The 27,597-nt window shown below is 40.6% G+C and overlaps 2 protein-coding genes across 3 annotated transcripts in view; one reads left to right on the top strand and one right to left on the bottom strand.

Annotated features, from left to right (window-relative positions):
• Window positions 1-27,597, top strand: part of cga (glycoprotein hormones, alpha polypeptide) — a 235,034-nt gene that overhangs the window by 36,887 nt on the left and 170,550 nt on the right. The gene's annotated exons all lie outside the window — the stretch shown is intronic.
• Window positions 21,263-27,597, bottom strand: part of LOC127361461 (doublecortin domain-containing protein 2) — a 32,184-nt gene continuing 25,849 nt past the window's right edge. The window contains exon 11 of one of the 2 annotated variants that reach the window (XM_051396103.1): window positions 21,263-22,569. In XM_051396103.1, the coding sequence (XP_051252063.1) occupies window positions 22,415-22,569 (155 nt within the window). In that variant the 3' untranslated portion in view covers window positions 21,263-22,414. The remainder of the gene's footprint in view (window positions 22,570-27,597) is intronic. The other variant, XM_051396106.1, reaches the window with a different exon arrangement.

Below are 27,597 nucleotides of genomic sequence, written 5' to 3' on the forward strand. Positions count from 1 at the left end.
TCACATACTGTACATACAGTGTTGTCAACAGCCGCTCATACTACATGTTTCATACTGTTGTGTTTCTCCCCTTCACAGATCTGAGTTTGACTCGCATAAGCAGCTTTGAATGTAAGTCTTTTTTGAAACAGCAATGATAACAGTATTCCGATTGGGGAGTGGATGAAGGCTGACAGGTGGAGAGACACAAACAGGAAACCTTGCTGATGCCCTGTCTGCCAAATCCCTCTGATACATGTCCAAACTCTGACGGGACTGAGACAAAAAAGCTAGACCCAATTTATTTCACTCTGTTGCTACCCTTTCATTTTTGTGACTGGCGCCAGTGTGCTTATCAACTGCAGAACTATTAGCCGCATCAAATCAATGTGTTCATTGCTTTCTCTTGCCTCCATCGCTCCCCTCTTTTTTTCTCTTCTCCTCTCGTCTCTCACTCTCTCTCCCCTCCTCTCACTCTCTCTCTCTCTCTGCCAGACAGGTCAGATATTAGAAACCTGTATTATCAGGTCTTCCCAGGATGCTGGTGGAAAAGTTGATTTGCAACGCCCGATTGAATCTACTTATCCTTCATCCCTTTCCAACCCCCAGCCAGCTGCCCCAGCAGACAGGAGCCCAATGGCCTATCTACACTGAGGTGCCAAGGAATAAAAATATCTATCTACAGAAAGAGGGGGAGGGAAGGAGGGGGAGGAGGCAGAGAGAGGGAAACGAAGAGAGGGACAGAGTGTCGGCCCACATGTCACAGATTTGGACAGCTCGGTGCTGGTGGTGGGAGGGGGGTGTAAATGTTCTCCTTGCCTCTTCCCATCCCAATCCCAGCCCCATTCCCTTTGCAAACCTTTATCTACTAACATTATACATCCATTTATCCGTCAGCAAACAAAACATGTCACGCCGCCCATCCTGAATCCCACCAGCTCATGCCACACACACACACATCCACACGAAGTCCAAAGCAAACCTTTCAGACAAAGTCAGATTAGTCAAATCCCTGAAAGGAGGCAAGCAGAGCAAAGGTCACAGAGGAAATTCATTAAATGACTGTAACTTGTGCTAATTGAAGCTTGCTCGTGATAAAGGAAAACGGAGAAAAGAAATATTTATCTGTTGACTGGGCTGCCACGGCTGAGTGGCCGTCAGTATAACACAAAGAGAGCCATTACGGCTTTATCTTCGTAAATAGAGGGGAAAGTGAGTCTTGGCTGAAGACGGAGGGATGAAGAGGATGACGGAGGAGTAGGAGAGGCGAAAGAGGGAGAGGGGAGGAAGTGGGTGAGGTGACTGATGAGGAGAGTGTGGAACTGTGGCTGGTGGAGAAAAAAAGGGGAAGAATACACAGAGTGGCAGCAGAGGGGGAATAGCTCCAGAAATGCAGCCTTCATCAGGAGGCAATGGCCGGGTGTTGGAGTTGGGGGTGGGGGGGTACGGGGCTCAATTTGTGAATGCAATTACTGCAGACCTCCTAAGTCTGACTACTGAATCGAATCAACACTGTGGTGGCAACTCAAGTGCCTAATTTCATTCTGTATGCCCTTCATTCTCAAGACAAAACAGACAATTAGAGTAATGACTATGGCAGGTGTCCCCACATAAAGAGGTGTCACCAAAAAACTTTCCTGTAAGTGCAATGGCTATGACAAGTAAAAACACTGAGTCGCAGAGAACTGACTGGCTGGGAGCTTTGTGTTCAGCTGCAGCGACACAGCCACAGATCTAAGAGGACAGCTGTCAATGGAGACGCAGATGCCACCGGGCCAGAAATCTGTGGTTTGGACAGGGCTTAGTGAAATTTAGTCCTTTGACTTTAATCTCAGACACAGTTGCTCCCTTTGACAAATTCTCCCTGTGCAGAACTCTTTGAGTTATTGGCATGAGCGCACCTGCAATTAAAGCCCCAAAAACAAACTCCATTACCACCAGCGTGTCTTTTGGTTTTCCTGCAGACGCTTTCTGACGTCTGAGCCAAATGATGTTTGACTTTTGGGCTTTGGAAACTTTTAATGGAGTTCATTCTGCAATCAACCTGGCCGGGGGAGCCGAGTGAACTCTGACTTTGTCGTATTGATCTTTTCCAGTGTGTTTACTGGTTGAGGTCACCAGAATCCCTTCTCCAGCCTGTAGAGGGGTCAATAATGTCAATACAGTAAATTAGGTAATTCTGTTGTAAAACATCCCTGGATGGTCAATTTCCATTTTAGTAAACTTTATATGCGTGACACACAATTACATCCACACGTCAACATGTCAAGTTGTCACATACTTTCACTGGAAAGAGAGCGATTGAATCTGGACAAGACGGCAGGATGTATAAATAAAGGGGCGGATCTATGAGTAAACAAATTACCTTTTGTCAAGTCCAATGATAAATCATTCCTCTCTAGAAGATTGAGGATTAATGGCATTTAACCCTTTACTACCTTGCCTCTAAAGAGATATGGGTCAATAGGACACCGCATTTGGTGTTGCTCAGTGAATTTATGCTCTTTGGTTAAATCTTTGGTAGAAATTATAGGCCTATAACTAATATTTACTTTGTTCTTTCAGGTGTCAAATAGTTTCCAACAATTTGATTTAATCAAACATTTTTTAACTCCTGTGTTTTGTTGACGTTGGATGTAGTTTGTCATCGATTGGGGTATCATAAGGGCTACACATGAACAAAGAGGCTGCTGTATGTATTGTTTTTGTTTGCCAATAAGTCATTCAGAGAAAAAGAAATAACCAGTATGTTATCCTACATAGTGACATTATTTATGTTTGGGGTCAATTAGAGGTCGAACTTGTCAGAACCCTCTTATGAACAAAAAAAAAAGAAAAAAAAAAAGAAAACTAGATAGACTTGTCTGTCTGTGTGGAGATTTTTCTAATTGCAGATATAGAGCATACATAAAGTGTATTTAATGTATTTTTCATGTTTTACACCTGGGGTTTCTAAGACTCTAATAAAGCATTGGTAAATGCATCTTATAGTGGTACTCCAATAATTTAGTATTGCACTTGCATAAAGTTGGGGGACTAAAAAAGAGTGGTCAAAATCCAAGCAGTGGTGACCGAGATATCCTTACTTTTAGTATCTAGTACACATCAAGTTCTTTCTTAATAGTGTCTTTTACTAGCCTTCTAAATGCTCACTTTAAAACAAAGTTTTTTCAGATTTCATAAAGTTTATAAAGAGCCACTATAAAAGAATAGTTTTCACAGACTTAATAGTACCCCTAAACTGGTTGGTACTATATAACTTATAGTGCTGAGAACTTACAGTAGGCTACTGTACATTCCATGCTATACACTATGAATAACAGTCAACCATCAACACTGCATGTCACTGCAATCAGCAATCAGTTATTTCTTTGCAAGTACACCTAAAGTCCCCCTTTTCTACTTTGAGAGAAAGAAGGATGATTGAACCATCAATCCTAAGCTCTGGGGTCATTTTCAAGACATAATTTGTGCTTAACAGCAATTTATAGAGTCAAGAATGAAGAGCATCAGTGGCAAATGCACACTCCAGGGAACACATAATGTAGGCACCAGAGGACTAACAAAGAGGTACAGTGAGTGTAATAAATATGAAAACGTACCAAAGAGAAATATTACTTGAAGTGCTGCAGTTGAATTTACATAAAACTTGCAGCATGTAATAATGGTAATACAGATCAGACATAACTTCTGTTCACTTTTTTTGAAATATAAGACTACTTATCAGGAGATAAGACTTTTTGTAGGTGAATGAATCATGGCACCATTTCTGTGATAGAGAGAGTAGATGGATCTGTATTACATCTGTGCCATTTCCATCTGTCTCCCTGCAAGATAGCTCTACAATTCAGGATTGTGAGATTAAAAAAAAAAAAAAAAAAAAAAACAGGTACAAAAAGGTGCCACAGTTTTCTGAAAGCACTGCCCATTTAGTTCTGCTCAGGGTGGACACAAAAGGTCGAGCCAGCGGTGAATATTGGAAAAGCTAACGGTAGGGCTTGTATAATCATTGGCAATGGTCGGGGGGCGGACAGAGGCATCAAGCTCCTGTAAAGCACTCCAGACAGACACACATCACACCAGGCCTTCTGAGACGGGAGTCCTGGGTAGGGCCTATTGCTTGATACCACAGGGGAAATAAACTGCCTAAAATAGGCACGAGGGCAGGAAATGGATTTTATTGGAGAACTAATCAAGGGGGCCGTTTTAGTGGGGCACAATTTAGATTTTGATTGGATTCCTACTGACATCGGGGTTATCAATGTGTCTCATACTGGGAAGTGTAATTTGATCTTTGATGTCCACACGGTGGGCTTGATGTATGTCCTGCTGCATGGGCAATGACTGCTGTGCATGTGTTTGTCACTGCAGTATGTGTGTGTGGGTGGATGCCAGTGTGTATGGGGTTTGTGTATGGGTAGATGTCAGGCAGGGAGGTGCAGGTCATGACTGTTGTGGCTTAAGCTTCTGCCCCCTTTGGGTGAAGTGTCCCTCTAGTCCAGAAAGACTAAATAGCAATAATATTTCTAATTATATATAATATTAATTTGATAGTAGTGAGAGAGCCCAGCAAGCATCAGGGTCCAACAAAGTAAGCTACAGAAGTTGAGAGTGTCTGACTGTAAGAAAGCCACAAGCAGTGACATCTTCGTCTTTGTGTCAGCATTTCTTTCTTTCAGAGACTTCAAAGAAGTACTACAGAAAAACTATCTTTCACTAGATGAGCTGAGGAAGAATTATTTGCTCTGCTGCATAAATTACCTCTAAAAAATAAGAAATAAAAATAATTAGACCTTTTCTCGAACTTTCTAAGTTGCCTGTGGACTGATTTTTATGGATTTCTATGTAGGGATGCTGTTGAAAAGAGGTGACATTTATGTGCGCTCCCAAGTGCCTTCTGTCTCTGCTTCCCTACAGCAGAGTACAACACAGGGACCAAGCTAACATTACTTGCTGAATATCTGGCATTAGTATGTTAGCATAGTATGTATAACTGCAACACAAACACAGTGAGCCAAACAGTGCAAACAATGCTAAACCGCAGTGTCCCCCAGTCGTGCTCTTCTCCAGCGGGGTCAGTTACAGCAGTTGCTCAACCACACAATCATTGTAATTGGCTTCTCCACTGGAAAGTGCATCGCAATCATTTGTTGTTGCACAATGGTTCAAACAAAAGATGATTGGTGGCTTAATGGACAGTCTGTGAAAAGCGCTGCCCCTGTGTTACTATAAATTTGTGTGAGAAAAGGTACGTGTGGTGTGGGAGCACAAGAACTTTGTCAGTTGCTTGAGTCTTACGCTCAGTTTGTGACAGTTGGTAGCTCCGCCAGGAAAGATTGATCGTGCCTATGGACTGTGTACGGACTGCGAGCATGAGCAACAAAATACTGACTGTGGTTCACTTAACAGTCACTGGTGTTATTATTAACAATGATTTTCTTAACGTTACCTAACTTTAAGCCTCGGGAATCATTGAGTTTTCCCTCATTTGCAATAATGTCGACTGAAAAAAAAAAGAGGGCAACACTCAGTGAAAACAATTCCACACTGAGGTGAATTGGTTTGAGATAATCGTCTTGAATTTTCCAGTGAGAGTATTAATCTTGAGATTGTGTTGTAGATATGTGTTTGGTGCACAGAGATGTAAAGGCAGATTTTTCCAAGTTCAGTATTGAACAGGACTTGAAGAATGAGATAGTCAGTGAATTTGGTAGGATCCTGTGGTCCAGTCCAGTATAGATTTAGTTATAGGTTGTGAATGTCCGGTAAGGGATTTATGTACGCAAAGATACAAGTGTTTCACAAACTAAGATTATTGGTTCACCTGCTAATTTTGGGTTTAACTCAAGATTCCTAATTTTTAATGTGGTATATTCCAGATTAATGATCTGATTTCTGATTTGACGCAACACTATGGTTAAGGTTTGGTTAGGTTTACACACAAAAATGATTTGGTAAGATTTAAGCAAAGATCATTGTTTTTCTTGGAATATGTACTTATTAGGGAAACATCATGGTTTGGTTTAAAATGACTATTTCATTAAGGTTAGGCGAGCTTCGTCATCATGGTTACCATAAACATGTGATTAAGGGCCGATCATGGTCATGCTTAAAAAAAATGTGTTGTTTAAAACAGCAAATGAACAGCAGTCTCCTGTATTAAAATTCATTGTTTTGTTGACATGGACAAAAGTACTGCATTTATAATAAAGTGACAAATATTAATGCACTCAGAATTGTATGTTTGCAGATCAGTAGAATCACTTTGCTTTCCACAATAATTATGCCAGAAATATCAGAAATGTTTGTATCATAACCATTTATCCAGTCTGGCTTCAAAACAAAACATCTCAAAAACAGCAGGAAGCTAGTTGATCTTCGTTATCAATAATGAATCACATTAATTGTTGTATACATAAACTATGGGTTGCATATTAACTGCGATGAAGTCGTTTCAATACTGATTGGCCAATTTGCAGTCTTACTCCATCACTGCAGCTCAGAGAAAGAATTTGTTGACAGACTCAATGATGATTGTAAATAAAATGCATGAACAGGATCCCTTTATTTATTTATTTTTAAAAGACACACACTAACAATGTTTTCCCAAAAAATTATACAAGAGACATTTGAGTCAAGCATTAATTTCTTGAAGCCTTTTTATTTATGCAGCTACAGGATTTGTGATTTTCATCTTTAGTTTTAGGAGCAGAAGCATCATTACTGTTATTTACTATTGGTTCAGCAAGATACATATGTTAAGCATAACAACAAAACAAAGGGGTAGTAGAGAGCGTAAAAGCAGCTAGAGATTTCTCAGGAACTCGTGGACCAGCTAAGACCTAAAAAGAAAGTGAATTTTAGACTTGCATTTGTTAGGAGACTAGACATGATTCTCCAGTGGCATGCACATGTTGCTCTTTGTCTCCTGGCAGTTGATTTATTTCACTTTCGCCATAACAATGTGATGAGCCATTGGTACATCAGCCTGTGTTTCTGGGAGTTTGATGTCTTTGTTGCCTCTGGTGGTCAAAAATCATCTATTGCAGCTTTAAAAAACGTGTTTTTTTAGTGATTAAAATGGATAGCATAGCCCATGTTGCATCAGTAGTGCTGTTCCAGCCTTATCACCGATCAATATGTGCCGTAACAGGTTGATGAGCCAATGTTACATCAGGCTGTGAGGCTCTGAGAGTTGGTTTTAGGCTCTTGCTATCCTCTAGTGGTCAGAAATGTCCCAATGCAGCTTTAAAACATTTTTTAGTCATTAAGGTAGCCAGAGTAGTTCATGCTGCCTCAGTAGTGACATCATCTCGGATCAATATTATGGACAAAAACTAGCCCGGCTTGGCACTTACAGATGATAATTAAAGACAGAATAACCATGAATTGGCAGTTAGCAAACAATGTGAATGCACATCTGTGAACAGCGTGTACTGAATTCACTTTCATTTTAATACTGGCTTCTACCCTACACTTGTCTGTTCTGCCCATACCATCAGGTGTCATGAAAAGTGTTTGTATTGAATTCGACATCTGGTGTGCTGACTGGCAATATCTGAACCCAATTTAGCTTGTAATAATGTTGGCAGGCAAACAGCATTCGGCTAAGCTGCTGTCCAGAAAGGTGCACTTGACTGGACAGTTACTGGACTGGTCCGATAAAAGGGACTGTGTTAAATCTAGTCTGGTACATGTCTATAATATTAATGGAGCAGAATAGCTGAGGATGAAGGAGTTGATGACATATTTCTAAATGTATATTCAGAGACTTCAGTGGTCCTTTTCTGTTTTGCAGTTTCCTTTAATTTCTCCTGTAAGTTTTGACATTGAAAAGTGCTTATAATATCCTGTTATGCCGAGATGAAGAGCAGCGGCCTTTTTTAACGTGCAACACTCTAATCCCATTTAAGTTGCAGCCAACACAGGCCAGTGCCAAAATATCATCAAAACCAGGCGGCTTTGATGCCTGGGCCAAGACTTTAAAGACAGAGGAATGTGGTAGTGGGGGCTAGTGCCAGGTGTATACCACAGTGTAATTAGGCCTGAATCGAATTATAAAGCAGCATATAAAATATAATGTCACTTATTAGCAACATATTTTAAGTGTGTTACTGTTACTAAGATTTCAGATACTCAAGGAATGATACAGAGAAACCACATCAGCTAGCAATAAAGTACAAAGGGTCAAACAACTCCTCTGCACATAAAAAACATGGCACTTGAGTGATCCATATGAGCAAGAAACACATGTTCCAAAGAAGGTGTCAACAATTCAGAGCAAACTCAACTGGATAATGACTTGAAGATTTTAAAAGGAGGAGACTGGCGAAGCAGGCATCAAGGCTTCAAAAGTTCAGACTGACCCAAACTGCTTTTCATGGCTTTGACAGCTCATTCAGTGTCCGCACAATTCCATGCAACTATTTTCATTCGCAGGGTGTTTGTGAGATTAAAAGCACTTCCATGCAACGTGCGATGTTTGCATGTGAATGGAAGCCATACAGGAAATGTCACATCACTTATCTTTTGTATAAAACTGTGGTGCTCCCCTTGTCAGCCGCAAATAAGTCCATTGTATCCTGCTGATAAAAGGCAATCAAACAAAGTATATAATTGCGAAGTCAAGCATTAATAGCCTGTATAACTACCGCCTAATGCTGAAATAATTAAGAATGTCTCTTACTGGGGACTGGCAATGCAATTATCACCTTGATGACTGTGCCATACAAAGACATTCAGAGGAGGGAGACAGAAAACGAGAGAGAAGCAAATAACTAAAATGACGAGGATAATACAATTAGCACATGGCTGAGAGGGGAGGGAAACAAAGGGGAGACAGCCTCAAGGCTTTTTCCAACAGGGTTGCCATGTCTACACACTTCATTTGCATCCTTATAATGTCCCACAATTATACTAGATAAGCATCCAAAGCTGCACAGAGAGCTTATGCGGCCCTTACATAACTATTTTATTATATTTCTTTCTTTCTTCATTATCATCTTGCTGTCTCCAGCCACCTAGCCAGTTCAAAGTGAACTCCAATAAACATTCAAAGTGAGCAGGTGTCAAGCAATGCTTCACTTTAGACATTTACTTAAACCTTCATCATTCTGATTCACTACATTTCAGTGACAGCCAAGGTGCCCGAAGCTGTGGCGTAATATCCATTGCAGAAGGTGCCATTTTTAGCTATACCTATATTAAAGATACCAGAGCTCGTAATGCAATATGTGATATATACAATAGTGGACAAAGTCATCATCTATAGGAAAAGGGGCGAATGTTCTATTCCTCATTTTGCATTATTAAAGGTAGAGATCAAATGAAAAATTCAACAGATGATATGCTGCTTTAATATTCATAGAAATGAACTTTATATTAGAGAACACATTTTTATGGGAAGTAGACTGGAGGCTACTGATTAAATTTCATTGTTTGATCACTATGCAGGGACATTATGGGATATTATGAGGGCCAGTCGGTGCCCCCCTTTAGCAAATATTTAGGGGCAGTCTCTGAGGCCATGCCACTTTGGCAGGGCACATCACAAGTTTACGATACATAGATGTGTTTCAAAAATGGAAATGGCTCCTTAATGCAGCGCCTCAAACGTTTTTTTGCATGAATAAAAATGTGAGTTGCGTGGGAAATATGTAAGTCATAGCATGTCTCAAAAAGCAGCAGCAATACATATTCATGTATTTACTGGAAAATATATCACCTAAGGCAATCATGATTCTGTAAATATGAATAAATCAGATAGGTCCCTGTAGTGCAGTTTCTGTACTTTTATATGCGAGAGTGGCTCTTGTGTTTTTTTGTTTTGTTTTATTTTGTTTTGTTGTGTTTACATAAGAGTATTAAAGAGTTAATTAAGTTTAAACTAAAAACAAACAGACGTTCCCATACAGAACTATCAGGAGAGACCCTTCAGATGCTGATTTATTTTAGACTTGGATGAGATGTAGATGTAGCTTCTGTATGAGTCAGGACCATTTATCCCTCTTTCTCAAACACACAAACACACCCTCTGGTCAGCGGGATCAAGAGAGGGGGATAGGGGTCCCCGCTGTGACTCTTAACAAGATGGCATTCTCCGAGGTCACAAAGGTTGCCAGAGTTCGTGTCTACCTTTAAGGGACGTGAAACTCTACTCACGGTTTTCTAACAGCTATCTAATTGGATTAGGCCTCAAAGGGAGGCCCCTTTTTCATCGCTGGCTTTTGTCCATTCGCCTCAGCGCCGAATGGAGCTTAGAGGGCTCCAGACACTGAGGAGGACAGGCGATGGATTAGGTGAGGTATCCTGACCAATTAAGACAAGGCCAGGTGTCATGCTGATTGCAGGAAAATTGAGACCTTGGGCCGACATGTGTCTAATTCCCCACTCACTGCCCCGCAACCACTCATTTGCCCGTCTGCCACACACTGCTTTCCTCTTTTCCCTCCCTACTTCCTTTCCTCCTCTGCAAAGGTAACCCGATCTGCCTTTCCTTGACCCTTCTCTTCCATGGAGAGCTAATCAGACCCACCTGGAGCTCCCCAGGGCTCTGTTAGCTGCTGGCTCAGCTAGCAACAGCTGATCCAAGAAGACTCTCTAGGGTGAACGCTGCAGGGCTGGCACCCAGAACACACTGACTCAGGATCAGCCGGGGAGATTTCCCGACTGATGGTTCATTGAACCTCGAGCAAAATCACAGACAAGCGATGATAAGGTAGTGGAGTATGTATGTGTGTGCAACTTAGTTAGCTAGTGTGGTCCAAACCACATGGGATTACAATACCCTGCTGTGTGTCAGTCAGCAAAAATATAGCATATTTTTGGTAACATATATACATTTCTACATCTACAAAGTCAGGTGATGAATTTTTATGTACATTTTAAACAAATAACCAACCAAATATAGGCAATAAAGAAATAAAGAATCTGCTTAGTTGTATCCTGATGAAGTGAGTTTTCTTTCCTCATACAGAGGCTTTCTCCAAATAACTGAGCTATATTCAATATTTTTATTTTAGCATTGAATGACATGACTAGTGTGTGAAAGGGGTAACTGGTAGTTATGAATGAATTATCCACAGAGAATTATCACCCAACTCTGCAGTTCCCCTAAGCTTTAATGAGCTTCAGTTCCTGCTCGGTTTTTCGGTCAGCAACTTACCGTTTTCCTTCACTCTAACTGCTCACATAGCATTGTTTCCATGCAGCATGGCAGCTGTTTTCAGCAAAAAAGTTATGATACAACCAGACAAGACAGAGTTTGCAACTAGTTAGGGAATGTAGTGGAGCATTTAGCAACTAAAACCCACATATTTTCCTCAGATGTTGGTAGAGACCCAAAACAGCTAGAAGAGAATGACAATTGGACATTCAGCAGGTGGCCAGAAAAACAACTCTAAATAAATGCTAATGTTGCTCCACATTTACTAGATGTGTAAATTGGCAACTGTTTGCTTAGTTTCCCATGTCAACTTAAAGGTCCAGTATGTAACATTTAGGAAGATCTATTGGCAGAAATATAATATTCATTGGTATGTTTACATAATCACCTGTAAATAAGAATTGTTGTGTTTTTGTTACCTTAAAATGGGACATTTTTATCTACAGACGCTGTGGGTTTGCAATCTGCAACGACTGATGTCAGTGTTGTTTTTATAGCTTGTTTCCCCTGCCCTCAAGTGACCAAGAAATCAGTTGCCATTCTAAATCTTGCACACTGTGTGCAAATGTTTCATATAAAATAAAAACATTAAGGATGGCAAGAATTTGTGCCAAAATGCCCAGAATATGACATTACCAAAAGACATCCGATGGTCTCCATAGAACAAAACACTATTGTTTCATTTTAAATATGCAGAACTGTACACACGCATATATTAATCAGAAAGAATAATTCATATTATATAGCTTTTACAGTATGTGCTTTTACCTTACACTGTTCTTTTACTCTGCTGTTTCTACAAAGGCAAAGGCTCACTAACATCATACTCAAACAACTGTCACATGCAAACAACCTCATATTCTATAATACATGTAACACTGATTCCCTTAACTATTTTTCAAAAAAGCAATAATAACAGTTTTTTCCATATTATTTGTAGCATTAAATTATTCTAATATAGCCAAAGGCCAACTGAAATGGAAACGGGAACATGCAGATCCAGTCCATTATGCATTGTTAAACATTGATCTATGGTTTAATATTTGCTTCCCAACAGCAATGACAATGTGTTATTACCTTGACAGGGAGCCATAATGTGCGTTGACGTGCCGGTGATTATTTAAATAAGCTACGACAATAAATACGGCTCCACATGATCTGGAGTACGAGTCTCACAGAGAAAATATGTAGACAGAGGAGTAAATTCTAAGTTTAGTGCTGAGGTTCTCTGATGTTGAGAGTAAAAACTCTCAAGGAGGTGTATCAGAAAACCAGCTCATTTTTATACTCAGATTAGACTCCAGAACAAAGCTCAAGTATAACAGGAAATTATATGAATGATTTAAGACTTTAACGTGTTACAGCAAGCCAAAATTTGATTATCCTTGTTGTCAACATGGAAATAACTAGCCCTATATGCCTAAGGCCTAAGGAGTTGGTGAAACTGGTAGGGCTGCTCATACATTGTTTAATCCCCACAGCTGTGCTACAGTGCCTCAGTCTCTTTCTCTATGTGCAGAAGTTTCTTGTAAATAGTTACAGAAAAATGCTAAATCAACATCATCATTGTTGGTGGAAGTTTCAAACATCTCTGTTCCACTGCAATGTGTCTTGGAGCAGTTGGCATCCACATCCACGAGGGACACACACATATTTCAGTTCAACTAAAGGATGCAAAAGTATTCCTTTGACAGAGACACAATAAGTAGCAAATCATCAGCTAAAACAAACATAAAAAGCCTCTTGCCAAACACCAACTGTTATGAAAGGCAGCGGAGAGCGAGCATACTGGCATCCGCAGCAATTAGAGGAGAAGGGTTAGCAAGGACTCCGCCTGTCCCACACTCGCACGCCCGCTCCCACACCTGTTTCTGCTCCTAGTCCAAAACTAAAGAAAGAGAGAGAGAGAGAGAGAGAGAGAGCAGTTACTTTGTCGTGGTGCCACCTTACCCCAGCTTCGTCTAATGAGATTAGATGGTTCACTAATGAGCTCTACAGTGAGGAGAGTCAACTGTGAAGTGAAGGTCAGAAATTTCATCACCCAAATGTGCTGTTGGATTTCAGGAGTCATTAACTAATAACAAACAAATGATTTAAAGGAACCAGCTATGGTATTTTTGTTGGCCCCTTGAGACTTTCTCTCTCCTCTCTCTGTTTTAATGAGCATCTAAAGTATGAAAGTCAAAGCAAAACACCGAGTTGCTCCACTTCATGAATGGAATTGATTTTGGTGTCATGTCAAGTGCTTTTCTATAAAAAAAGCCACATGTGTAAAAAATTGCAGCTGGTATTGTGAGTGTAAAGATGTTGAATGGTGAAATGAACAATATTCAAGTCATTTATATATTTTCTGCAGATTCAATCACTAATGTAAGCACATTGCATTCATTATAGCCAGTAAACAATCTGCTGAGAAAGACTGCAAGCTTTTCCAAGAAGTTTTTTTTTTGCTGCAATCTTGACCCAGTGGTGAGGTAAGCATCAGGGCAGCAAAGAAGGCACCTTTAATAATGTGCTGACATAAAGTTATACATGTTACCAGGTAATAGAAGGCTGTAAAATAATGATCCATATTGGCTTTTAAGACAAGGTATTAATCTCCAGCATCCTTTTGCCCGTTTTCTCTGCCACTTCATTCAGCGAGGGTTAAAGCAGATTGACCTCCCTTCAAATAAAATTAATTGTTTTTGGTATTCATTTTATTTGCCACAGAGAAAAGCTGCAATGCTGGTGAAATGTTTGCCCATATGTCAGCATTTCCCGTTATTGGCACACAACTAGATGTTTGCATTTTTTTTTATTCCGGAAGGATTTCTTATTAGGTGTAATACCCTGTTAACCAATGATAAAATGAATTTCATTTTAGCAATATCAGGAAGATGTAATCAACATGCAATTTGCTTAAGTGCACAAAACTATCATTTTTGTTAGCACTGCATATTTGCTGAAGAAATATTGCACGCCAGAGTGTATTAACACAAGGAGGATGCCATGCATCTTCGCATCAGACCTGAGAGATCCTTGTCACCACTATCTCCTGTAATCTGTTTAATACTGTTTATGTCTGTCCAAATTGAACATGTGGTATGGAATGACTAATGTCAGTCTCATAATTTAGTCATAACACACTGTACCCTATGGAAGCCATCTATGGATGCTCAGTCCATGAGTGCACTGCATGAATAGTGATCCATTCACCCTTCACCTTTAAAAGCCCTGATGGTGAGCCCCATTCAGCTCTATCAAGCCCAAACCATCCTTCAGATAAAACAATAAAGATCCAATGTGGACACATGTATGTGTGTGTGTGTGTGTGTGTGTGTGTGTGTGTGTATTCAGAGGTAGTTCCTGTGTGAGGATGATCTCACTGACCCACGTGCTGAAGGAGAAAGAAAAAGAGAGCGCTCGAGGTGATGACTTCTCCACTCACTTAGGGAACTTTGACTTATGAGGTGCACTGCATTTAGCCAAGCTAATGCAAGTGAGGGCTGTGCCATTAACCTCGGGAAGAGAGGCAGGCCTCGGCAGTATGATGCATTCAGATTGGCAGAGGACAATATTTCACCATGACAGGCATTACCAATGAATAATTAAGTGTTTAATATAATGATCTTGAGAGAGAGAGAGAGAAAAGAAAGAGAGAGACAGAGACAGAGAGAGGAGAAAATGGTAATTCCACAATTCATTGCCCTTAAAACCTATCTGGCATTATTACCCAGCAGCATTGCATGGGGGAGAGGGCTTTTGTTGAAACAAATAGGTTTTTGATGGCTCCGCCAGAGTAGTAACGGTTATTAGGTTTGAGAACTCTTTCATGATGGAAGTGGTATCCTGCAGAGCGGAGATCATGAAATTTTAAGTGGGGAATTTACAGCAGAAAGACTGCGGGACAGTGAGGCCGTCTGGGCCATGCCTGGGGACACATGTGTTTTGGTGAAGCATAATTCTGGTCTAATGTCACTGCAAATAAATAGTTAACAAGCTGGAGATAGTTGTGCTTGTTGGAACTGCAGCCTGGCTCACAAAAATACCTTTTTTTTACTAGAAGGATTTGGGTTTAGAAATGAAGTGACAAGTCAAGGCATCTACAATAGGGCCAAATCTTGCTCTTACTTACAAAACCATGTCAAGTAGCAGAGCTTGCAAGAGAAGTTGTCCAATCAAATACCAATGAAAGAAAAACTCAAAAAGATGCTGAGATAAAGCAAAACTACCCGGGATCCTTCAGAATGAATGGCAGCATGTCAGTACAGTGCAGATATTGTACTGAGTGCACATAAAGAAAAGCTATAAAAGTTTTGTAGGTTCATCAAGTATTTTAGAGGAGTGACTGAGATAAATGACCATGTACCTTCCACAAAATCATCCTTTTGATAAAGAATTACATACTTACTTTACAGTGGACCCTGACCGATTTTTAGTCTGTTACCCATACTTATAAAATAAATAAAATAATAATCAGATAACAATATATGGACCGGTAAACATTTCTAATGACAATCCCTCAAAGTTGGCTACTAAAGAATTTTTACAAACATATGGACTGAGCAGCACATCAAAAAAGTCCTTCAGGCTTCTGCAGGATTCTGCACTTTTGGGCTCATAGAGCTTGTGTGCTAGAGTCCCTCTCTGGCTTAGTGGCCAAACTTCCTATTGACTCCCCACAGACATGAATTGCTACAAAAATACAGCTCTATTAATTTTATTAGATGGAATAGCCCAAAGTGTGATGATACAAAGTTATTTCGGGGTGTCATTTCTAGAGAATGGTATTTATCATCTTTCAGTTGTCTTATCTGTCTGTGGCAACTGTACCAAAGTCCAGCGCCGATCCCAGGCATTTGTTCTACAGTTGACAAATTAACTTGTCAGTGCTCTCTGGTGGATGAACAATTTTTTTTAAATGACCCAGTATTATAGACAGCAATATGTCTGTAACACTATTACACTGACAGTATCCACCATGCTGATGTTTCCGTACTTTGCAGTACACAAAAAATGGCATGAGATACATGTGTGTCAGCAAGCAACCAAAAAAGTACATTAATTCAGATTCAGATTTACTTAACTAAAAATCAAAGATTGCATGGTTTGGAGTAAGAACAAAATTACAAGCAGTACAACATAAAGTAGTAAAACAGAGTTGAAGCATTCTTCAAGAAGGAACCTTTTTACAAATCTGACTGTAATAGCAACATTTATTTAAACACTTTGGCAAGTACTTTTCCTTATAAGTCATTATTCTCAATTTTTTACATTTAGACAGTTTCCAAACAGTTGTCATTACAAATATGTGATCTTGGGAATTCTGGTACCCTAACCTTACAGTCTGTCTGCAATCATGATTTGCATACAGTACAATAGATACTTTTCTAATTTGAGCCCATGTTTAAATTCAACATAAAGATTCTACATAGAGCAGCACCTTGGCTTTTAAAAAATAAAATGAGGCTGTACCAACAACTGAGCCAGGGAGACACAAATTACATACAAATCAGTGAACCATAATACCTCTAGTGTGGCCTTGGTGTATTTTCAACATGCACCAATTGACTTCAACATTTTTCCCCTACTTCTAGTAAAAACAGATAAAACTAAGTGGCCAAACTTCTCAATCAATGTTGTCCTCTAAAAGTGAGCCAAGGACTGCATTCACACATTAGCATGATTCACAGTCCACCCACGCCCTCTAAACACAGTCTTACATGTCTCCAAATGCCCAACAGAGAGCTAATTTCACTCCTCACACTGGTGACCTTTGGCATCATATATATGTAGTGCTTGTTGCCTGTATGACAGATTCCCATGCATATTCATACCTACATATGGTCCGCCAGAATGAAGCCTGTCTACTTGCTGCAGACTCTGTAGAGCGCATGAGGCAGTTCATTACTGAGTGTTCTCAATCGGGTCCAGTCGAACCCTGAGGATTTGCCTGTGTGTGTCTGTGAGGGGCTGATGGTGGTGGGATAATTTTTTGGTTTTATGTGTGTGCGTGGGAGGGGGATGTATCCATTTGTGTTTTGTTGTGGGTTGCAGGGGAGAGTGGGATTGTGTTGAAAAAGGGGGGATGAAGAGTGTGTGTGTGTGTGTGTGTGTGTGTGTGTGTGTGTGTGTGCGCGTCTGTTTTTGTGTGGTGGAAGTGATGGCGGCAGTGAGAAGTGGGGGTGGTACATGTCTGCATTTGTGCATGTGCTCATGTCTTTGAGCGGTGTGTGGGAGTGTGTTTGTGTGTGTTGTGGCACACGCTCACAGGCTTCTCTTGTTTGTGAGGTGAGAAGAGAGAAAAGTGGAGTCCCTCAGCATGCCTCCACCTCCTCTTGCTCCATCTGCCCATTTCGCTCAGTTCTCCATAAATTAAAAACGCTCTACATCTGCTTTGGGGTACATTGTTAGTTGTGTGCATTCGGTGGTTCCTCTGTTTATGAAAAATTAAACACTTTTCTGCATTTGATTATTCCCCAACTCCCGAAAGCCCCTTTGCAGAAACATGACAGAGGCCCAGGCTTCACCCCAACATGCTGAGAAGAAGACCAGGGCCTCCATCTACGGTAGTGAGGAACATCTCAAGTAAAGTGAAAAAAAAAGAAGAAGTAATTAACATCTGTTCATGGTAATAGCAAGCACATGTGCGAAGCCTGGAAATGCCATTCAGCATTGGCATGATGATTTGCTTTCACAGCATTAATCTTCCACAGCAAAGAACAGTTTGATAAACACTGACAACAAAATCAAGTGTGCTACATGTGTTGGTATCATTCGCTTAACTGTGGTTTCAACTTGCATGTTTGCAAGCAAGATGGCAAAAGAGCAAAAGAATATTCATATTAACTCAATATAGAATAAATGTGGAGGTCTGCAAAACAGCCACAACTGTTAAAATGAAAGAACTTCCGCCAATATTTCACTTCATCTGTCAATTATACAGGCCCCATGTGCTGCAAAATTCCCCAATGAGCACTTGCTTCCTCCTCTAAATGGATTCACTGACAAAAGGACTGGTCTGACGAAATATGCTTTCCAGTAAGTCAGAGCATCTGTATGCAGGATTATGTGTAGCAGATGAATAGACGTTTTAAGGGACAGTGTAGTTAATTGGGACAAAAGGGACCACAGGATGCCCCCTTACAGCAGTCAGCCCTGAGTGGAATAATGAGTGTAATCAGAGGTTGTGGTCACAATGTTGCCCTATACAGAACACCCAGGCCACTGGGGAGGACCTGTGTTTGTCTTTGACATCAACATGCGGGGCTTCAGGGCAGTCATATTTGGCCATGGTTTGGTAACTGTGAGCCTTGCAGCAGAACAGGTGTAGCAGGCCGATGAGGCCATCAATCTCTCACTGGCCTGTCTCTGTAGGATTCAGGGTTAATTATCGTCAAATAAGCCATTAAGGAGAAAGATGGAAGCACAGAAGATGAGGGGATGCTAACCTTGGCAAGAGGGGGACAGCTGGGTGGCTGAGTAAGGTTAAGTTGGCTTTGATTGTGTTGCTAAGGTAGAAGGTGATTCTAACTTGGTTGTGTTTGTGTAAAAATCTTATTTCTGACCACACACAAATATTTGCCAAAAAATATTATACCACTTTTACAAGACAAATAGAAGAATAACCAAAATTCATAATTCAAATAATATCCAAATAAAAAATTGCGTCAGTCGCATATGTCGGCCATATTCTATATAACTTGTCACTCCTCAGTCAAAAACGGGTCAAATATTACCAAACTAAAGTTTACTTACTAAACTTACTTTAGTTAACTACTTCACAGTTAACGATGGCAGGTACTGTGTGTAGATATTAAATAACAACTAATCTAAGAACTAATTTGTGTGGTGCAACTGGTTTGAATTTAGTGGTTGTAAGTGTACCTGGTGCAACTGGGTACTGGTGCCTGCAGTACAGATGGTTTGATCACTTTTGTCCAAGAGTATAATGATAAACTGTAAAATAATTTGACCACTGTGGTCGGGTTACCAAGAGGGTGCACATGTTCAGGTAAAAAGTAATGACTGGAAGCATCAAAGGTTTGAGTCTATGTTAGAATTATATAGATTCATACCAATATAAAACACCCTCATAAAGTGCTCCTTTTTATTGCAGTGCACCTTTAGTCTTAAAGGTATCCATCTCATTGTAGATTACTTCATAATGCATAAATGGAAAATGCCATTAGGATTTCTTTTCATGCTCTTAACATATTAATTGGCATTGCAGCGAATGTCAGATCATACAGTAAATTGTATCCAGTGAAGTCAGTGACACCTGACCTATTGAAAATTTTACAGTGTGCTTATACCTTCATTTATCTACTCAATGTGCCCATGAATATTTAAGGTTGACAATTAAACCCCAGCTGACCTGCAGGATGGAGCCAGACCGGTGCTGTCAAAGTGAGGCAGCATAAATGTGCCCACGCAATCACACTCATCAAAAACCCGAAAATGCAACCCCCCCCAATGGTCCCACCTCACACATGTACACAAAAGTGCACACAGGAGCTCTGTCACAATGTCACCCAGTCACAGTGACATGGCCCGTGTATGACAGGCACATCACATATGTGTCATGTTTATGGGGGCATCAACAGACGTGGTTTGTGTTTTGTGTATGTAAATGTTTGGGCAGGGTCAGAGTTAATGCATGTCAGTATCCTGCTTCACCTTGGTTCGGTGATGCAGAGCTGAATGTGTATGGGGGGTAGCACTAAAACTGAATACTGACCCACTGTATTAGTATGTTGCATAGAAACAGCACTATATTGTGTGTCACGGCTAAATTGGTTTGCAGTATCACCTGACACATTTCCAAAATATTACATATATGTATGTTAAGGTATAAAAAAGGGATGCGAGTATGCATGCCTTAAAGCAGCTACAATCAATATTTTTATAATAACAATGGATCACATGACAACTCATATGTGAAAAGAGTCACTTATAGTGAGAACAATAAAGAATTATCTCAAGTTTCTCTCAGCACTACAGAGAGTTTAATTGCTAATCAGCTAATTGTTTTAGTTTTACAACCTGCAACTTTAACTATTTTTATTCATTCTCAGTTTTTCATAAAAAAGCTCTTCACAACAGCAGACGCAACATGACGAGCTGATGAACATATCTCGGAGCATTTAAAGAATGAGATACAGTACTTATCTTAGGAGTTGGTGGAGACCAAAAACAGAGTTAAAGGGAACTGAATATTGGACCTACATTTGTTGGGTGGCCAGAAATCTGACTCTGAATAAATGCCAATATTGCTCCCCATCTGCTTCATGTGTAAATAGGCAAGTTGATACTATGTCAGTGTTAGTGTTTACATCTTGTCTTCGCTGCCCCCAAGTGGCCAATGCACAGTTAAAAATGAAGAATCAAAATGCGTACGTTTTGATGACATGCTAATTGTTGAGTGAAGATATTGACGCCCTCATGACTTAATGAAAAAACATGTTTTAAAAAGATATAAATAATTATTAACCACAAGGGCAACGTACTGAAAATTGAAACTGACACATCCCCACACTAATAATGTATGGAGTTCAACCAAAGTCTTCCTGATGTCAAGCTCTCAAGCTATATCTGATGTGATCTCACACTAACATCATGCCATATTCCCTGACAGATATCCATATATACAGCCTAAATGTAATAACCATCACATTATGCTCGACTGATCAGTCTGATTTAAGAAATCTCTCAGCAAAGTGCCCATGCTGTCACCTTATTTTCATCTCCAACCTTGTATTAATGCATTTGTCCACTGAATATGGGTTATACAGTAGTTTTGATTTTTAATGACGTAAATAATGCAGTAATTCCATTGAAATAAAGCAGTCTTACACAGATGTCTACTATATGATGTCTATTACTTCCATATCCAGTATGAGCCACTGTGTCTATAGGTCAGATTACTTTTTCAAATGGTATGAAATATAAATGAACCAAAGCTTTTTCTACCTCCCTAATCACTTTCTTATATTTTTATCACAGTGGCCATGAGGATGGAGGGGGAATGACTTCCCATTCTAATCATATTGTCATACCCTCAGGTTAGACCTTCCATTTTGCATACTAGAAGAAAATGGCATTGAAAGAGAGCCTTGATATACCGTAAGTGTTAAATATATGTAAAAATGATTCCATTTATTCATGCTTCAGCAGTGCATTATGTCAAATATAAACCCATCAATCAAAAAAATAATTTAAGACAAGCCAGATGAAAAACTTGATCAAAGTCTGTCAACAAGTCTTTCCAAACTTTCATGGATTGACTGATTCTACCCGAACGTGAACTCCATTACCTTCAAGCATCCCAAGCATCCATGATGCAGCAATTTAGTACCAAAACATTTTCTCCAAATTTGTTTCACACTTTGACATACCCATTCTTGATTCTTTTCAGGCCTAAACGCCTTCTTTCGATTTATGAAAAATGTCTGGTTAGGGATCTATCATTATGGCAATCACTCCCTCACTGTTGTATCATTTCCTCTCAAACATACATTTCATCTGAAGGCCTGTAGACTGTCCCAGGGCCAGTATTTCCAGATACACTATTATTTTGCACAATCGGTGATCTCCACAGGCAATCTGCATCTAGCTGTGGCGTGTGTTTGCCATGGGAATAGAAATCAGACACCTGTCGGTGCAGTGGGAGGTTTTTTTTCTACAACAGCTACCAAGCAGCCAGGCATATCAAAGCAGCAGAGTGAAAATGTCTCCTTGTGGAGTAAGAGAAAGTTAGGTTGTAAAAGAGGAAAGATATTATGGTTGTCAGGCGTTGGGGACTAATATAACACACCTCCTTGTTGCCTCCATCATCACTGACATCTGGGACAGTAATCATACCTTTAATGGAATCACCATGATGATGACACCTTTGTGGATTTATCATTTTCTCTAAATACCTCTGCAGTGTATTACCCCGTTTTTCAGTAGAGTCTTTCTAAGGTAAAGATCACTTCTGTGGGGTAGTGAAAAAGGAATTTGCATCTCTCAGAAACAATAAAAACAGACTTAGGACCTTTCTGTTGAGCCTCAGGTCTTGAACATACATACACATTATTGTATTTTATTAAAATTGTATTGCAATGTGTTTGTTCTTGCATTGTTTTTTTTGTTTTTTTACATATTTCCAGTGCAAAAAAACATTTACAAATAAACACAGATTGTGACAACTAATAGAGTCCATAGATCTATCTACCTTTTTCTCTCTTTATCCTTTTTCCCTTTTAAAAGTCTGTTAAAAGCAGCAGTGAGACAGTGAGGTGTGAGTTACCAGCAGTTTGGATTGGTCTGTTGTCTAAATGTGTCCCTGGAGGATTGTTTCAAATGTGTGATTCCAAGTCCTGGGGGAAATAACAGCAGTTGTGAATGCCATATTGACGATGTTCTTTGCCCCTGTGTTGTCACTGTAAGATCGGGATCCACTGTAAAGCACAAAGAAAAAATTGTGTTGTAGGGTCACACAACTGAATGTACGGAAACTGAAAGACCATGAAGAAAAACAGCTTTATGGCTTTACAGCATGAATCCTCCAAACCAACTAAAATACAGTGAAATACAAAAATAATAAAATAATACAAATTTGTAACTTACACTCGTGTCCCTGTATTAATTATTTGTTCATATTACATCAAAATCCCTTTTGTTGGGGCACCCTGGTAGCTCACCTGGTTGAGCTGACTCCCAAGGCTGAGTCCTTGCTGCAGCAGCCATGGGTTCAACTCTGACCTGTGGCCCTTTGCTGCATGTCATCCCCCCAATCAAATGTGATTTAGGGTGACTATAGCTAATACCTTCCATTATGAAAAATATTAGAAGACCAATATTATATATATGTTACATTTTCAAAGAATATGGTTGATGGTCTAATTTTCTGCATTTAACCCATATCCTCTTCCTCCTAAACACAGGTGAGGGAGGTGTGGCCGGAGGTGAACAGTCCAGCCCACTTTTTTGGCAATTGAATCAAATCTCAAGGACTTAATTTAAATCCCTCTCATAACTAAACCCTGCCTACATATTTGGTTTCACTCGAATTACATTACATTACTGAAGTCAAAGATTCTCTAAATGTTGTTTCACTGCGACTTTAATATAACATCAGCTTAGTAAAAGTGTAACATGTGTTGTTTTTTTCATTTATAGTGCATACTCTTAACACTGAGGGTTGCAGTAGTTCACCTCACTATATACAGTCTACAGATAAGTCTATTTATGCTACAGCACTTACATTGCCTATATTACATATATAACGCTATTCATTCTTGTTGAGTGTCTTATGCAAATTCAAGCCACTCTTATCTCTGCAACTTCATTAATCTGCAATAGCGTCCATCCTGGCCTACTTCTTGATCAGACTGAGGCTCAATACTCTTCATTAACTGAACCTTTTTCCAGGAAATATTCAATCTTAATGTGAGCGGGGTCAAGCAGGACCACACAGCCAGGGATTGTGATTCTAATCATGTAGAGGAGGACAACATACACCCGTACTTGTTTAATTGGCTCATATACCCATGTTGAGCAGGTGCTGATAACATCCCACATGCACCGTTTTTCACAAGTGCGTGACTCCTCCACCAACGCCCTCCCCGCGCTCAAGAGAAGCGAAGAGGGCAAGTAAATGGATAGTCTGCTTGAGATATCCTTTGAGTAATTTCATCTTGCATGTTTGATGCTTTTTAGGGGCTTCATTTGGAGAACACCCCCCTCCCACTCCACACATACACTATTATATAAAAAACATTATTAATATTCAACAGAAATTACTAAGGAGAGTGGGAGAGGGTTGCCGTATCCAGCTGGATGCCCCTTAAATCTGTCTTCAATTAGTATCCACTAACTTACATCTTCCAGTTGAATTCTGATTAGCTGATCTGGCAATTTACTCAGCCTGGCTGGAGAGCACTTGGTCCCCCTCCTGAGTGCAACCTAGCTGCTTTTGAGTATTGTGAACCTTTGATCAGTGCCCCCTTATTACCTATAAAAGCCAATACCATTAAATTTTGCATTGCCTCGTCTCCTTGTCCACGGTACTTTCCCCTCTTCTATATCAAAGATCACAGGCTCATGTAATGACAAAAAACTCCAGTGATCTATAAAAGTAAAGCAGATGATAATATATTTTAGTTAACATATCTCACATCTCTCCAGTGCGATTATGAACCTGTGGCCTGCCTTCTGTCTCTGTGGCTAGCTACTTCCCTCTTGTGGCCAACCAGGACACAGAGATGCCTGAGACACTTAGTGAGGTCAACATGTTCACTTTCCTCCTTCCTGCATTTTTTAAAGCAAGAAGAGGGAGATTAGAAATGTGTATAACACAACAACACTCTGCTGACATTCATCTTCAGTGCAGACTCCATGCTCCTTCCTTCCCTCCCTCCCCCACCACTTCTCCCCACCATCTCTGTAGAAAGTGGATCACCAGGGGAGCTAAACCCTGCCCATTAACATATAGACTCTTTATTTAAATCCCATTCACTTTTCCATCCATTTAGAAGAGTAATGCCAGCGGGTTACAGTGATGGCATTGCGCGAGGCCCTGATTGAGCTTCAATTTGATCATTTTATCTGATTGTGAGGTAAACAGTATCATGATGGATAAGATCTCATTACAATAGGAAAGTGAGAGTTTAATTTCCTGTACATGTTCCATCTTTATTAATGTCAGAGGCAGCAGGTCGTCAATTGCATTACAGGCCTTGGTACTCTGGCTAGGCGTCCTGCTTGACACAAACGAGGCCAGCGAGCCAGTTTAAAGGGATTACATTTGGCACAATCCTCCTTGGTTTTGGCATTAACACAGCATCTCACAGTGTAAAATTCTTTACAACTTTTGAGTATAAAAACCGACCACAAAACATTAAGCCGTTTGATTAATCTACGTTATTGTTGTCTGAATTGTCTCCTCCTGGTGTCTTGAAATGGCTGCCAGAGTGGCAAGAGACCAGCTGGTGTAGAAACAGCAGACTTGTTGTCTGTCATGAAGAAAACTACAGAAGAAGACAGTGACTATCGCACCCTGACACTACCCGTCCAGCAAAAGAAAGAATGGGGAGGGGGAAACAAACTTCAATAATAAACCTGTCAACACTCCAATCTGAATACCCAGGAGCAAAAACTGTCTCAACTCTCCTCCCCTGGCGATAGTCATCATCACGGACACTCTCCTGAGAGACAGCATCTCATCTATCAATCAGTCACACACACATACACACACACATACACACAGCCCCCTCATCACATCATCTCTATTTGTCCCATTATATCCTTAACACGGTCTAAAATACCTCTGCTGCTCCAGGAAGGGAGGGTTGTGGGCTGTTCAGGTGTGTGTGTGTGTGTGTGTGTGTGTGTGTGTGTGTGTTTGTGTCTGTGCATTAAGCGTGTGCCGTCAGTGGCTTCATTACTAGCGCCCCGCTATTGCCTATGCCTGTCGCTAAGACTCTGAGACAGCCTTGTTTGTTTGTTTCCCCCGCTGTAATCCTCAGTTGAGGTTTGACGTGCAGCTTGGAGCCTTAGCTGTGTTACCCAGAGGCCTCTGGGAGCTGGAGCGCCGTGGCATGTACACCAGGAAAAGAGAGAGAGAGAGGCACAGGAGACTTACACCCCCTGCACCTGATCATTACCATGCTAAATTTATATTGATTGCTGTAGCTTAAGAGCTAAATGTGAGTTATTCCCCTGACGCGGCCCCTATGTAGGATCTGTGGTGGTGGGCTGCTGGTAATCCAGAGAAACCACAACATGTGCACTGTGTTTGGCCATTGATATGACAGTACACATTATCCAGTGCTAGGAAGCATTTATGTAAACCTGACCACCCCATCCAGCAGTGATTTCTCTACATGATGAGTTACTCTGCTCATGGATCACACCCAACCCTGCGTGCTAAGACTTACACAGGGGAAGGGGCGGTCCTGAAGGAGTGGGCAGTGGGTGGGTTAGTTAGTTCTTCAAGATGTTCCCAGCTTTTCCTGCCCTTGCTCTACTGGATAAAGTTGTGTGTTTGCTGTGTCTCTCCTCCTGCAGGCAGCTTTCATCACACATATGCATATGTGCTTGCCCTTGACATTATCATCAGCAGATTTGTGCAAGGGGCCCCGAGGTAAGGTTGAAATACTGCTGAGGCTTCTGAGAGAGTGGCCTGCTTTAGAGAGAGTGTCCAAGGGCTAAATACGCACCCAGAGACAGAGGCAGAGGAAGGAAAAAAGCTCAGTAACTGAACCTAACAGAGCGCCCCTCAGGGGACAGCAGTAATTAAACAGTGATTAAATTAAGGGGCAATGCGGGCAAAACGCAGACTGATTGACACTCTGCTGGCTCCTCTCTCTCTCTCTCTCTCTCTCTCTGTCTCTCCACCCTGCTCGCTCTCTCTCTGCGGGTTCAACTCTGTCGTGGAGCATTGCTTTCCATTGACCTCCAATTACTCAGCCACTCTGAATTCTTCAAGGTCCAATTTTCCCAAACTATTTTCTTAACTGTGTTAAGAGCATGGATCGCTGCACATTTGTTTCTGAGAGGGCTGAGCTGCAGGACTGGAACACAGAAGTTGAGTAAAGAAAAAGAAACCCTTAAATGCATTGTGTCTTTGTGCTTCCAATACTATCAATGTTTACATCAGATAAACTCACAAACTACAATCACTCTAGCGTTGCACCCAGAGTACTATCAGTCTTTACTACAGATAGACTAGCAAAAGTACAATCACAAGAAGCTGCCAGTGATTTAGAAACCGTACTCATGCCGAATCCAAAGCGAGTTTCTCTCCCCTTTTTTCGAGCCTGTAGCCGGGCAGCTTCAGAAGTGCCTTATCAAATACTCTCCTAGGGGTGGAAATACTATAAATTACCTTTGGCGACTCCTTAAACCCAAAGCAAATAGACAGACAGAAGATCTGAGCAACAGCAATAAAACCAGCTTTAACAAAACAATCAGAAAAACCAAGACACTGAAATTGCCTTCCTCCAAATCTAAGATTCTCCACACGTTCCTGGCTTACCCTGCTTGCCATAGTGCTCCAGGTCCTCAGGCCCTTGTATAGATTTTTCTAAACCAGGTCTTGTGCTTATGAAAATACGTACTGAGGGTCCTTAAACAATCTGTTAAGTCTTCTGATAGTGAAGAAGGTCCTTTTAGTGTGTAATACAAATTCAAATCGCTGTATGGAGATGGATTACGGGGCAGACAAAGAACAGGGGCCCACTTTAGAGGATGAGTTCAAGATGACAGGTATTGATTAAGTGCTCAATGAGAGCACGCCTATGAAAGGCCAGCCACCACACAGCTCATGAAAGAATCATATAGCTCATACACAAGGCGCTCAGCAAACATACAGGCGTGGAGTGTAGGCGTGAGCACATTCAAGCTTGTCATATCGCAAGCCAAACAGTTGACAACCTGCTTGGTTTTCTGTGGTTAAAAGTCATAAAAAAATGATATCAAACTTT

The sequence above is a fragment of the Dicentrarchus labrax genome, unplaced genomic scaffold (genome assembly GCF_905237075.1).
Source record: "Dicentrarchus labrax unplaced genomic scaffold, dlabrax2021, whole genome shotgun sequence".
NCBI lineage: Eukaryota > Metazoa > Chordata > Actinopteri > Moronidae > Dicentrarchus > Dicentrarchus labrax.